This window comes from Triticum urartu, chromosome 6A (genome assembly GCF_056163025.1).
Source record: "Triticum urartu cultivar PI428250 chromosome 6A, HENAU_Tu73, whole genome shotgun sequence".
In the NCBI taxonomy this organism is placed as follows: domain Eukaryota; kingdom Viridiplantae; phylum Streptophyta; class Magnoliopsida; order Poales; family Poaceae; genus Triticum; species Triticum urartu.
The window spans coordinates 17,465,654-17,479,174 of record NC_141878.1 but is presented as its reverse complement, the minus strand read 5'-3'; the positions used below and the strand labels follow the sequence as shown (position 1 = coordinate 17,479,174).

At 43.5% G+C, this 13,521-nt stretch overlaps 2 protein-coding genes across 2 annotated transcripts in view; one reads left to right on the top strand and one right to left on the bottom strand.

Annotated features, from left to right (window-relative positions):
* Positions 1–2,301: 2,301 nt before the first annotated feature.
* Positions 2,302–4,305, top strand: LOC125527291 (indole-2-monooxygenase-like). The gene is made up of 3 exons (XM_087527274.1): positions 2,302–2,802; positions 3,139–3,576; positions 3,679–4,305. Exons 1-3 carry the CDS (start codon positions 2,302–2,304, stop codon positions 4,303–4,305), a joined length of 1,566 nt encoding a protein of 521 aa, XP_087383400.1.
* A 4,111-nt stretch (positions 4,306–8,416) lies between these two features.
* Positions 8,417–13,521, bottom strand: part of LOC125527292 (uncharacterized) — a 30,652-nt gene continuing 25,547 nt past the window's right edge. Inside the window, exons 4-5 of the mRNA XM_087529529.1 lie at positions 8,868–8,957; positions 8,417–8,485 (exon numbers count right to left, since the gene is read on the bottom strand). Of these exons, the coding sequence (XP_087385655.1) occupies positions 8,417–8,485; positions 8,868–8,957 (159 nt within the window). The remainder of the gene's footprint in view (positions 8,486–8,867; positions 8,958–13,521) is intronic.

The following is a 13,521-nucleotide window of genomic DNA, read 5'->3' as shown; positions in this document are numbered from 1 at the left end:
CCGAGGTCCTCCTTGAGGAAAGGAGCGGCCGAGGCCTCGCCGCCACCATCACGGGCGGCCGCGCGAGCGGATCCGGCGGCTTTCTCAGGTGGAGAAATTTAAGACAAGTAATTCGGAACGGAGGGAGTAGCTAGTAGTCTAGTACTAGGAATTTTGTAAAGGTTTGCACAGGAATCTCCCCGTACAACAGAGCACAGATTATTATAGCTACATCATTGATAGGCTCTTTGTTATATAGCTATATCATATGAAAGATTCGTACGGGAGCTTGTATAATATATATATTTGGAGCTGGCCAACTTTTGATTCCTGGACAAGGTAGCAGGTAGCTGATAGGAACTTAACGCCTTCTTCTCGTACCGATGAAATTTTATCAATTTGTTTGAGACTATGGCCTCCTTCCCTGCCAAAGGTTATCCACGTACAACATGTGGTGTCGAAAGGTCTATGGTTTGCATTATTTTTGGAGTAGCATGTTATGAATTGTTTCTTAATAGGCCAGTGCTAGCCGCCAGTCGGCCGGCCCAAATTTGTGCCGGTCACCGCGTAGGCGTTGGATGCGTGCACGTATGGCTGTTAGATCGGGGCTTCTCGTGTCGTTTTCTCTCCTAAAAACAAATCCGACAACGCCAGCGGAAAAAAGGAGCAGTGGGCCGCCAACACTTGCCATGCGGGAGTGAACGACTAACCTCGAAGCACCGCCTTCAACATCGCTGGTTCGCCCCCCTCGCCGGCGATCACTGCATCCCATGTGTTTCTCGTTGGCTCCACGCATGCAACACCATGCGCCCGTAGGTTGCAGTCAATATGGCGACGGTCGCAACTCCGGTTAACAACGGGGCGGAGCTTCGGTGGCGGTGGACGCCGGCCACAGCACCCATGGACGAGCTCGCAATGTACCTCCCTCGGTTGCTGGTCGTAGCAAAACCTCCCTCCGCTCGTAGCAAACATCGACAACGGTTGCAAAAAAAAAGAGTCATCATCGTACGCCACCGCTCACCGCCTCAGCAAATCGGCTCGCCGGCTCCATTAAAAAAGTCTCCTTCGTTGCTGAGCCACCAACACGTGCTCTCTAAAAAATGGGACACGCAGCCAGCCAGCCAGCCACACCGTAGGATCTGCCTACATCTTACAGCGCGCGCTCAGCCGGTCGAAACTTCGGCCGGCCAGCCGTATTTAGTCGTTTGCCTTCTTAACAAAACGATGGCCGGCCTTGGTGAGCTAATTAATTAACTTTTTTTGAGCGGTAGCTAATTAATTAGCTTGTAGGGACAAAGGTGCACAAGAGCGAATAGGTTCTTTCTCGTGGCTTTATTTGTTTTGGGGGCACGTAAGAGATCGAAAGAAAGAAGCTCAAAAGTACAGACTTGGTACACTAAAAAAAATTTACAGGCTAGGTTATTTTGTAAACTTGATTTCTCCCCATGTATGTTCAAGCATCCGATGTTTTGTGATCCCATCCACGCATTCAATCAATGATAGACCATCTGATGTTACGTCCCATGTGCGATACATAAATTGAATTTCTCTGTGACGCACAAGGAGGGAATCAACTCCGAACTGATTTCATAAACCAATCTATGGTTGGATGGTTAGGAGGACAGTGTTATTCCCAACCCATCAGAGTTCGAGTCCAAGACTTGCGTTGGTGCTCACATTTTTCTAGATTTATTTCAGACTTTTTTGCAATGTTCCTTCAGTAGAAGGAGATGTTTCCGTCGACTACGAGGCACCTGTGGTGACTTCGTCTATTTCAAGATGCTATGTCAGCTCAATCTCTCGGAGACCCTCATAGGAAAAGGATGTGTGGGTGTGCATTCATAAAAATAAGTGTATGCTCCTGTATGTGAGCGACTTTAATTGTATTGTGTTAAAGAAACTCCAAACCGTTGGTGCTCACATTTTTCAGAGTTCGAGTCCAAGACTTGCGTTGGTGCTCACATTTTTCTAGATTTATTTCAGACTTTTTTGCAATGTTCCTTCAGTAGAAGGAGATGTTTCCGTCGACTACGAGGCACCTGTGGTGACTTCGTCTATTTCAAGATGCTATGTCAGCTCAATCTCTCGGAGACCCTCATAGGAAAAGGGTGTGTGGGTGTGCATTCATAAAAATAAGTGTATGCTCCTGTATGTGAGCGACTTTAATTGTATTGTGTTAAAGAAACTCCAAACCGTTTCCACTAGAGAAATCATCACAGAGGACAACAAAAATGATACTTTGGGCTATAAATTACGAGGAAAATAGAACACCAACCATCGCACTAGAAAGTTTGCTCAATACATTGAACAAGCTAGTTAGCCATGGCTCAAGTTCTTCACAGCCTCCATGAGCCCCAAGTCCTTGTGCTCATCGTATGCCCTCTTATCCTCCTCCTCCTCATCGTTCGGCTTGCCACATCCACGACAACCACAAGGAGAGCAGACAAGCTGCTCGATAGACTCCCATCGCCTCCCTACAAGCTCCCTCTCATCGGCCACCTCCACCTCGTCGGTTCACTGCCCCACATTTCCCTCCGCAGTCTCGCTGAGAAGCATGGCCCGGATGTCATGCTTCTACGCCTTGGCGCCGTCCCCAGCCTCGTTGTGTCGTCCGCTCGTGCAGCCATGGCAGTTCTCCGCACGCACGACCATGTGTGTGCGTCCCGGGTGCAGTCCGCTGTGACTGACGTCCTCTTCTATGGATCAACTGATATGGCCTTCTCCCCATATGGGGATCACTGGCGCCAGATTAGAAAGATTGTCGCAACACATCTTCTTGGTTCGAAGAAAGTTGGCTCCTACCGTCTCGCCCGTGAAAAAGAGGTAATTGGTTTCTGAGTACTAGTTTCTGCAATATGTCACTAAGAACACGATTTTTCTATTAATGTGGACATAAAAAAATTATATCGTGAAAGTATTTATTTTCAACACAAACTAGTAACAAGTTTTGAATATATTAATCGTCAAATATAGAGAAGAAGTTTGATTCCAGCCAGGGTTGATATATTGTCGACTAGAGAGGCTACTAGTAACAAACCTTGTGGTGGTTACTGAGCTCCAAGTAGTGTTGACTTTGTCTTTCCGTGTGAAAATTTGTAATTCATGGTATACGATGATCCCTATTGATCATCCACTCATCCATGGCAAAATGATCGACAGGTACAACACACTCTGGCGAGGATCCGCGAGGCAACCGCCAGGAGCGATGCAGTGGACCTTAGTAAGCTGCTTAGCTCGTTCACCACTGATATTGTTTGCCATGCTGTGTCGGGCAAGTCCTTCAGAGGCGGCGGTCGGAACGAGTTGTTCCGCGAGCTGGTAGAGACTAGCTCGATGCTCATAGGTGGGTTCAACCTGGAGGACTACTTCCCCAAGTTGGCAAGGCTGGACGTGGTAAGGAGGATGGTGTGTGCTAGGGCGGAGAGAGTGAAGAAGAAATGGGATGACTTGCTTGATGAGATCATCAACGACCACGCCAAGAACACGATGTTGGACCATGAAATCAAGCAAGACGGAGAGACAGATTTCATCGATGTATTGCTCTCCATTCAACAAGAGTACGACCTCACGAGAGAAAACGTCAAAGCCGTGTTGGTGGTATGCATATCATACTTATAAATAACCCCATATTTAGATACATATAAAATTAAACATAACTAATATATTGACATGTAAAAATGGCGGTCTCTATTTTCGCAGGACATGTTCATAGGTGGGACGGACACATCATTCATAGTGCTGGATTGTGCAATGGCTGAGCTAATCCAAAATCCGGAGGTGATGACCAAGCTCCAAGCTGAAGTGAGGAGCGTAGCAGAGGGGAAGGAAATGGTTACAGAAGAGGATCTGAGTGGCATGATCTACCTCAAGGGTGTTATCAAAGAGACGCTCCGGCTACACAGCCCTGTGCCGCTCTTCCTGCCCCACCTCTCCACGGCCGACTGCGACATAGAGGGATACACCATACCGTCTGGTACCCGTGTGATCATCAATGGATGGGCTCTAGCAAGGGACCCTGCCTACTGGGAGAGCGCAGAGGAGTTCATGCCCGAGCGCTTCATGGAAAATGTTGGAAGCACCATGATTCATGACTTCAAGGGAAGCAATTTTCATTATTTGCCTTTTGGGACTGGACGAAGGGTGTGCCCAGGTATGAACTTTGGAATGGCGACTGTTGAGATAATGTTGGCAAACCTCATGTACCACTTCAATTGGGACCTACCTGCAGGGACAGTAAAAATCAATATGGAAGAGTCCTTCGGCGTCACAGTAGGTCGCAAGGAAAATCTCATTCTTGTCCCGGCACTTGCGCAAAAACAAGTTTAATCGGGATCATGCTATATAAGACTGCAACCTATGTTGGATGTATGCTTGATTACCTACTTGTCAGATTGCAATCACTATTGTTGTATGCATAGATATTGTGCCTTTGTTGTAAGCATTAACATATGGGTTTCAGAGTGCAGTATGATATATTGAAATAATGGGTGTGGTGTCGGAAAAGGCCGAGGGAAAAAATTGTTTACACGATCCCATCGCTGGCATGCAATCGTCGCTGAGATGGACCTGGAGCTGCTCGTTGTTGCACTAATGGCAATCTCTCCAAGTTCCCAGCAGCGCTGAGCTGTTTTACATTATTTATGTGGCTTGCAGGTACAGTTTTGATTTTTGGAGTTGTATAAGTATTTCATGTAATGAGAGCCGAAAAAGACCAAAAACATATTGCTATTTTTTACTTTTTATTACTTTACTCTTTTACAAAAAATGTAATATGAAATAAAATTAGGAGTCTAAAACATTGTGGACTCAATCAGTAGTTTCTATTTGCTATATTGTGCACATCTTAGAAGAATACTATGTAAGTTGCCTGAAATTTAAAGTTGGGCGAGTCAATTTTTTAACCGTTGATTCTTTTGTCAAGATTTGTGCTATTTTTTTCCTTTTGTCAATTTTCAGGGCTTCCGGGGCTGAAGATTTCTCTATTGTGCTTGAAATCCGTTACTCATTGCCTATTTTTTCTATTTGTATTAGTTTTTCTTTCGTTTATGTTTTCTTTTCCATTCGGTGGTCTTTTTCTATCTTGGTATTTTTGGGATGTTGGGTGTGTGTGAATGAATATTTAATATTATATACTTGTTCTTTGCATCTTAGAAAAGGTACAATTTCAATGCAAAACCGTGTGCAAGGATTTTTTCTCTTGAAGCGTAATACCGGTGCCCATAATTCATTCACGAAAAATCCACTATTATATATTCTTGTATAATATAGAAAAGCACATTTTTTGTGTAAACTGTGTGCAAATATTTTCATTATTTTATTTCATTTTTCTTTATTCTTAAAGGGTAATATCAATGTCACTAATTCATTCTTTTTTACAAAACTTCATTATTTTGATTGGTTTAAGTTTTTGTTTCATTTCCTTTCTTCTTGAAGAGTAATACCAATGTCACTAATTCATTCTTTCTTAGGACTTCTTTTTGTGAAAATTCTACTAATGTATAGCTTATTCTTGCATATTATAAAAAACATAGTTTCTATGTAAATTTTATCATTACTTGTTTTATTTAATTTATCTTTGTTCTTAAAGGGAAATACCAATGCCACAAATTTATTCTTTCTTAGACAGCTTCTTATTTTTATTTTGTCTTAGTTTTATTTCTTTTTCTTCTTCTTTAAGGGTAATGCCAATACTAATTCATTCCTTCTTAAGAAACTTCTTTTTGGTAAAAAAAATCCACTATAATATACTTATTTTTGCATATTTAAGGAAAGCATATTTTCTTTGTAAATTTTGTTATTATTTGTTTTATTTTTACATTTCTTTCTTCTTAAAGCATAATATCAATGTCAGTAATTCATTCTTTCTTACTCCCTCTATTTCTAAATATAGGTCTTTTAGAGAATTCCCTAGGGACTACATATGGATGTATATACACATATTTTTGAGTGTAGATTCACTCTTTGCTCTGCATGTAGTCCATATTGGAATCTCTAAAAGGACTAAAATTTAGGAACGGAGGGAGTAGAAACTTCAGTATTTTGATTTGCTTTAGTTTTTATTTCAATTTCTTTCTTCCTTAATGGTAATACCAATGCCACTAATTCATTTCTTTTTAGTAAAATTCTTTTTTGTGAAAATTCCGGAATTGTATGCTTATTCTGCGCAAATTGTGTGTAAATTTTGTCATTATTTGTTTTTTATCTTTCTCCTTAAAGGGTAATACCATTATACAAATGTCACTAATTCATCTTTCTTAGAAAATTTACTTATTTTAATGTATTTAAGTTTTTATTTCATTTCTTCTTTATGGGTAATACCAATGCTACTAATTCATTCCTTTTAGGAAAATTTGTTTTTATGAAAATTTCACTAGTATAGGCTTGTTTATATTATAAAAGGTGCAATTTTTGTGTAGATTTTGTGTAATTTTTTTATTATTATTTTCCTTCTTCTTAAAGGATAATACCAATGCCACTAATTCATTCTTACTTAGAAAACTATTATTTGATTTTGTTTTACCTTTTGTTTAATTTTCTTCCTATAGAAAACTACACATATTATAGGCATGCCCACTCCTTTCATCATACTCATGTGAAGATTAACTGAACTCTAACTGTGTATATATAGGCAGACCTCGTAAAGCGATTAAGTTTCATTGGATCGGTCGGTCAAAACTTACACATACACGGTATATCTATTAACTCCAACACTTTTGTGTAGTTTCCATGATCTGTTCAACAAAATATACTACTATAGTTGGCTAGCGTGTGCGCTGGAGTAGTATTTTGCATGGAGACAAATTTTGGATGAAAATTTGATGTTCAAATATGATACATTCGTGAAGGTTTTTCCCTTTCTTTCCTTTTTTGAATCCTAGCGTATCAAAGGAACAGGCTCCAAGTGAGAGTATGCATTTATGCGTGTGCACCGCGTTGGATGACGTGTCGTGCTATTGATAAGCTGTGTCACCAACCTGTCAACCGGCCAGAAAGAGAAATCCCTTGGACAGATTACGCGTGAGGAGAGAAAAAAGGACATGCTTATGGAGAAGATGGTCACACGCGGGGAGCACCCTGCCACCTACCTGCAAGTGTGAACGTGTTGTGTTTACCCGACAAGGACTTTCTAGCGGGGTTGATCGAACGGTCAGGAAAGAGTTGCTCTGATAAGAAAAGTGATGGACCTAAATTTTAATTTCATTGAGTTTGATCCCGTGGGAGATAACATTGGAGATGCCCTTAGGGCATGGAACCTGCTACCCACGGGACAACGTAGGATGGGAGCGAGGTTAAAACTAAAAGTGTAGCATCCAGAAGAGCCGGCCTCTTCAGGTGTGAAAGCTGATAGAAAGGAGATAAGTAAAAAAAGTGCAGAGTTGAAAAGAACAAATTTGGAAATCTAAGATGCTCAAGGTTTCACGTGCATGTAAAATTCCATGACGTAATGACATGCATGTTTTTCTAGAAAAGAATCCGATGCTCCTTGAAACATTACCGAGCCCTGATAATTTATAGAGTTCCCCGTTACCGAACCCTGATATTTTAGAGTTTCCCGATGCCATATTGCCGTGAAATTGTACACAACTCCATTCCATAATATAATGGTGTTTTTTATACTATACCAGTGTCAAAAACGGACAGAGGGAGTAGAACACAGGATCACCCCCTTCGTCCCATAATGTAATATGTTTTTTTACAGGACAGAGGGAGTAGAACACAGTATCTTTCATCCGATGCTCCTTGGACCGGAAGCAACAAGATTTTCACACAGTACAAGGCGTTCCAAATATGACTGATTCCCACAACTTCTTGGAATCCAAATTCACGCAACATTTCACATACTAGAATTCAATAGCACCACAAAATCTGACAGCCAGTGGTACTCCTCAGTTTTTTTTTAAACTATACTCCTCAGTTTTTGGATTCCCAAACAAGTCTTAAATAAATCAGCAAGATGTAGACATCAAACACCAAGTATTACAAAAAAGAAAGGACCCACCCACACACTTGAGAATATCATGATCCCAGGGGCACACGAAATAGATGACCTGGCATTTTTAATTTACAACATCGCGTCTACGGTATAAATAAGAACAATAAATCCAAGTTAGCCCGCTTCAGACTCGAACACTGCCGCAGAAGCAACAGCGGTGATCTTCGTCCTGGCGACAAAACACACACGGTTGAAGTCAGAGGCCATCGCCAGTTCTTTTCACGCATGGCGGCGCATCGGCCTGGTTAGCATCCCCCGCCAATGGGGATTTCACTGCAGAGTTCCACATTGCAGCGTAACAAAATCAATCTACCTAGAAGTTCCTTCCTCTGTATTGCTGCTGCTGCATCTCCTGCAAAACAGATTAAGAAGACATGATTAGAAGTTTAGAACGGGCAGTTTGCATCTCCAACTTAACAGAGCTGGGGTGTACAACATTTCACTTCAAAAGAGGCTTCCAGGTGCATAATAATAGACAGGGCGGGTCTGTCCCATCATCATTTGCTGCCCATACTGCAGATAAGAAAATAAAGTTAGTTAGCACGATGGTAGCAAAGAGCATCAGTAATCTCGGGGCATCAGCTTATATGCAATTAGTCAGTAATTCAGCGTCCAGGCATTAGACCTGAGGGGGAAATGAATGACTACTAGTATATAACAGCATGGAATGGCAAACTCATGGTCCAAACATAAGACAATTAATAAACACCAATGTGTAACATCAACATAAGTAATAACTATATAAACCAAGAGAACCCAGCCTAGGTCTTAGATAGGATCATTAGAAAACTATAAGCATAACAGCATGTCAACGATAAGCCAAAACATGATACATGGGAGGCTGTAAAGAAACTAAGAATGCATAGTGAAGTTCATTTCACGTAAGCTGTCTCACCTGTTGCCCAGAAGGATGCATGTAACCCTGGGGAGAAGATCCAGGCTGAGCATTGTAAACAACAGGCTGTCCACCATACGCCTGTGGGAACTGCAATATAATTATCATAGTGAGTTACAGCAATCACTGCCGATGCATCAGAAGTTAGTACAGCCTTTTTACAAGGGGACACAAAATAGAATGTACAATGTTCAAGAACCGCCACATAATTAATAGATAAAATGTAATCGCATCATTTTACAATATATACTGCATATTGGTTCAACTGAAAGCACACTTGGAAACATAACCTAGATATTCAGCCTATGTGCGCCTTGGAAAGCATGGACTACTGCATTTTAAGACCTTGAAAAATAGTGAAGGGCCACAGCAATTAAGAAAAGCTTATCAATAAAATCTACTGATAAGCTTTGGTGCCAGATTAACTGTTTGGCTGATTAGCCTGCAAACTTTTCACTGCAACCATTCACAATTTTTGGGGGGTAAAAACCAACAAATATGTTCATAACTGAGACAACTATACACTGGTAGAAAAAGGGCCTATAGTCCCGATTCGTAAGGGCCTTTAGTCCCGGTTCCTGAACCGGGACTAAAGTGTCGGTACTAATGCCCCGACCCTTTAGTCCCGGTTCAATCCAGAACCGGGACTGATGGGCCTCCATGTGGGCAGTGCGCAGAGCCCAGTCAGGAGACCCTTTGGTCCCGGTTGGTGGCACCAACCAGGATCAATAGGCATCCACGCGTCAGCATTTCTGTGGCTGGGGGTTTTTTTTTTGAAAGGGGGGGTGGTTGGGGGTTTTGGGGGGTTAATTTAGGTGTTTCATATATTGTGTTAGCTAGCTATAATTAATAGAGAGAAGTGTCCTCTCTTATGTCCGTGCTTGGTCGACGCTACGTACTATACATACGTATAGAGAGGACTAGACACGCTGGCTAGCTAGTAAGCAAACGAAGGAAACAGAAGATCGTCATGAACATATATGCATACAGAGAGAAGTGATATCGACCATCTCTCCTTCTCCGAGAGATTGGTCGAACAACAAGTTCTCGTATATCTATCTGACACTACCGGCTACATATATACAATAATTATCTCTTACAAATATAATCATACGGACTCAGGGTCCACATAGAATTCTCCGTCTTCAGGGATCACGTGGTCAAGAAAGAATGCCGCCAATTCCTCTTGAATTACTCGCATGCGAGCTGGTGCTAGGAGTTCATCCCGCTTCCGAAACATCTAATTTGAAGAAGGGGGTCAATACATATATATATATAAATGAATGAAACTCAACACAAATGATGGTAATAAAATAAAATTGTGAATGTTGTTATTTACGTACTTCATATTGTTCGTTAGAGTACCCGCCCCGCTCACAGGTCGTGTGGTGGATGGACTCGCAGATGTAGTATCCACAGAAATCATTCCCTTGTTCCTGCCACAACCACTTTACAAGAAATAGAGGTCAATCAAACTGATAAGCAAGAATGCTAAATGGTATTGATGAAACTAGCGCTTGAATCACTAGGAGATGCGCGGAACATGCTACTATAGTACTTACTTTCGGGTGTCTAAATTCCAGCTCCTTCGGCAGTCCCGGAACTGTTTTGGTGAATTTTCTCCAAACCCTGCCGGACAAAGAAAACAATTACTTGATATCAGGAAATGAACAAAGTTGCTGATATGGTGGATAATGATCGATTTAACTTACTTCTGGAGTATTTGAGTCATGTCTGCATAGTCCTGGGGATCTTTTCGTTTTGAGTCTAAGACGGTTACTAGTCCCTGCTCAAGCTTAATCTCTAGGAGAATATAGTGGAAACTGCACACACATGCATAACTCATCAATTACATTACTATAACCTTGACTAATATATAAGGGAAACCGAATACGCACAAGACAGTAACACTCACCTGAAGTTGTAAGGAAAGAGTATTATATCTTTGTTTTGATTTATTACGAACGATCGTAGCAAGTTGGCCTCGGTAGCTGCGGCATGAAGTTTAACCTGAGTTGCATCTATGAGATATGTGTTAATGAACCCAATATCACCGACTTGTCTTTTCTTCAATTCGGCGATCTTCAATCTGCATAATATAGTGAGGATGATTATAAATACATGCAATGAAAGAGCTAAGCTATATAGAGAAACTTAATGACAGAAGTAGTACTACTTACAGATAGTAGCAGGCGACCGTTGTTTTATCGAGGGCCAATTGATTGAAAAACTGATAGAACTCCTCAAATGGAACAGGCAACAGATCAATTCCAACGAGGTCATGCTTCTTTTTAACTTTCACATACAAAGTACTCCTCCCCCAGAGTCTCTGCAGATTTTCAAGTACCAATCATGCAATCTTCGCATCATCGTTGATAGAGATCTTTCATCTTTGACGAGAGGCTTCCCGTACTCGTATCTTTGTATCTGCACGTCCATGGGTTCATAATGTACTTCGTCGGGCAGGTAATCTGCAAGATTGCTATAACCGGGCACCATCCTGGGATCATTAGCGACGTTGTGGCTAGGCACCTTGAGCGGGGGGCACGATTGCTTCGCTTGTTCGCCGAGCTGGGCAATTTGTTTCCCAGCTCGTCGTTCTTTCAGCCTTTGATCACTGACAGTACTTCCCGACCGCTCCGCTTCGGCAAATTCCTTTCCAATAATGCGGTCATAGTTTCCTTTCGGCGGATCAGACTTCGGTGGTTTTGTCAGGGCAGCCAGAGTGCGCTTCACTTTCACCCGATCTACCTTCTCCTCCGGAGGTGGATGTTTCTTTGCTTTCACCCCTTCAAAGAAGTTCCTCACTTCTTCTCGCGCGATCTCGGCGTTCTCCTCCAGGGTCCTCTCATATGGTAACTTCTCAGGAGTCTTCAGAGAAGGACCGAATCTGTATGTCCTCCCGCCTCTGGTTGTACTGCTAGACGCCGACCGAGCAGACGGAGCGGTTGTCTTCTTTACTTGCTTAAGAGGCAGAGGAGAAGGACTACGACGCGCCGGAGCAGCTGGAGCGGCGGTAGGTCTCTTCCGCCCTTGCTGACAAGGCGGAGAAGGAGGAGGCTGGCTGCTCGGGCGCGTCGGCGCAGGCGGAGAAGGAGGCGGAGTGCCGCCACGCGCCAGAGAAGGAGCCGGCCGCGGGCCCTGATCGTCACTCGCCGGAGGAGGAGGCGGTGGAGGCGGAGTGCCCTGACTCGCCGGAGGAGGAGGAGGAGGAGGCGGTGGCGTCCAGTTCGGAAGGTTGATGAGCTCCTTCCGCCATAGGCATGGAGTCTTCAGAGCTGACCCCAGCCGAGTGTCCCCTTCACCGGTAGGGTGGTCAAGCTGGAGGTCCTCAAATCCCTCCGTTATCTCATCCACCATCACCCTAGCATATCCTTCTGGAATCGGCCGGCAGTGAAAAGTTGCGCCGGGTTCAGTAGGATAAACAGAGCCAACAGCCGCCTTGACCTCCAAATTCATCCATTGCGTCATAAGGTGGCAATTTTGAGACTCCGTTATAGCATCCACGGGATAGCTGGCAGGAGCCGTCAAGGCATGCTCCGGCTGAAGCAGCTCGGTGGAAGCCACGCTGCTTCTGCGCTGAGATGGTGGGGTAGCTTCGGGGGAGGCTTCGGCAGTACGTTTGCTGCGATTTGCTTCTCGTTCCTCTATCGCGTCTACCCTTGCTTGCAGCGCCTGTATTTGGGTCTGCTGCACTTTTTTCCTCCTCTCATGGGATTTGTAACCGCCTGCGTCCGGAAACCCAACCTTCCACGGAATGGAGCCTGGCGTGCCTCATGTCCGTCCAGGGTGCTCAGGATTCCCGAGGGCCATTGTGAGCTCGTCGTTCTCTCTGTCTGGAAAGAATGTCCCTTCGTGCGCTGCTTTGATATACTGCTTAAGCTTACTGACTGGTATGTCCATTTGATCGTTCGTCCAAATGCACTTCCCTGTTACAGGGTCCAGGGTTCCGCCAGCCCCGAAGAACCAAGTCCGGCAACGGTCTGGCCAGTTAATTGTCTCTGGTTCGATCCCTTTATGAACCAGATCATTCTCAGTCTTGGACCACTTAGGCCGGGCTACGAGGTAGCCACCTGACCCCGTGCGATGGTGAAGCTTCTTCTTCACAGCATTTTGCTTGTTTGTCGCCGACATCTTCTTACTCTTTTCTGATGTCTTGTGGGCCACAAATGCGGGCCAGTGATCTCTGATCTTCTCATATCTGCCCTTGAATTCTGGTGTCTCATTATTTTCGACAAACTTATTCAGCTCTTTCTTCCACCTCCTGAATAGTTCTGCCATCCTCTTCAGAGCAAAAGACTTGATTAATTTCTCTTTAACTGGGTTCTCTAGATTATCCTCAGGCGGTAGGGTGAAATTTGACTTCAGCTCAGTCCAAAGATCATTTTTCTGCATATCATTGACATAAGACACCTCAGGGTCTTCTGTAGCCGGCTTAAACCATTGCTGGATGCTTATCGGGATCTTGTCCCTAACCAGAACCCCGCACTGAGCAACAAATGCGCTCTTTGTCCGGAGGGGTTCAATAGGTTGGCCGTCGGGCGCGATTGCTATGATCTCAAACTTTTCATCCGAGCTCAACTTTTTCTTTGGGCCTCGTCTCTTTACCGAAGTTGTGCTCGATCCAGAGGGCTAGAAAAAAGAACAAAGACTT

What these genes read in the sequence shown, in the direction of transcription:
- LOC125527291 (XM_087527274.1), top strand. Translation starts at nt 2,302, where the DNA reads ATGGCTCAAGTTCTTCACAGCCTCCATGAGCCCCAAGTCCTTGTGCTC. An exon ending in GTCTCGCCCGTGAAAAAGAG is followed by an intron (nt 2,803 to 3,138) that starts GTAATTGGTTTC and finishes AATGATCGACAG; the next exon opens with GTACAACACACTCTGGCGAG. An exon ending in ACGTCAAAGCCGTGTTGGTG is followed by an intron (nt 3,577 to 3,678) that starts GTATGCATATCA and finishes CTATTTTCGCAG; the next exon opens with GACATGTTCATAGGTGGGAC.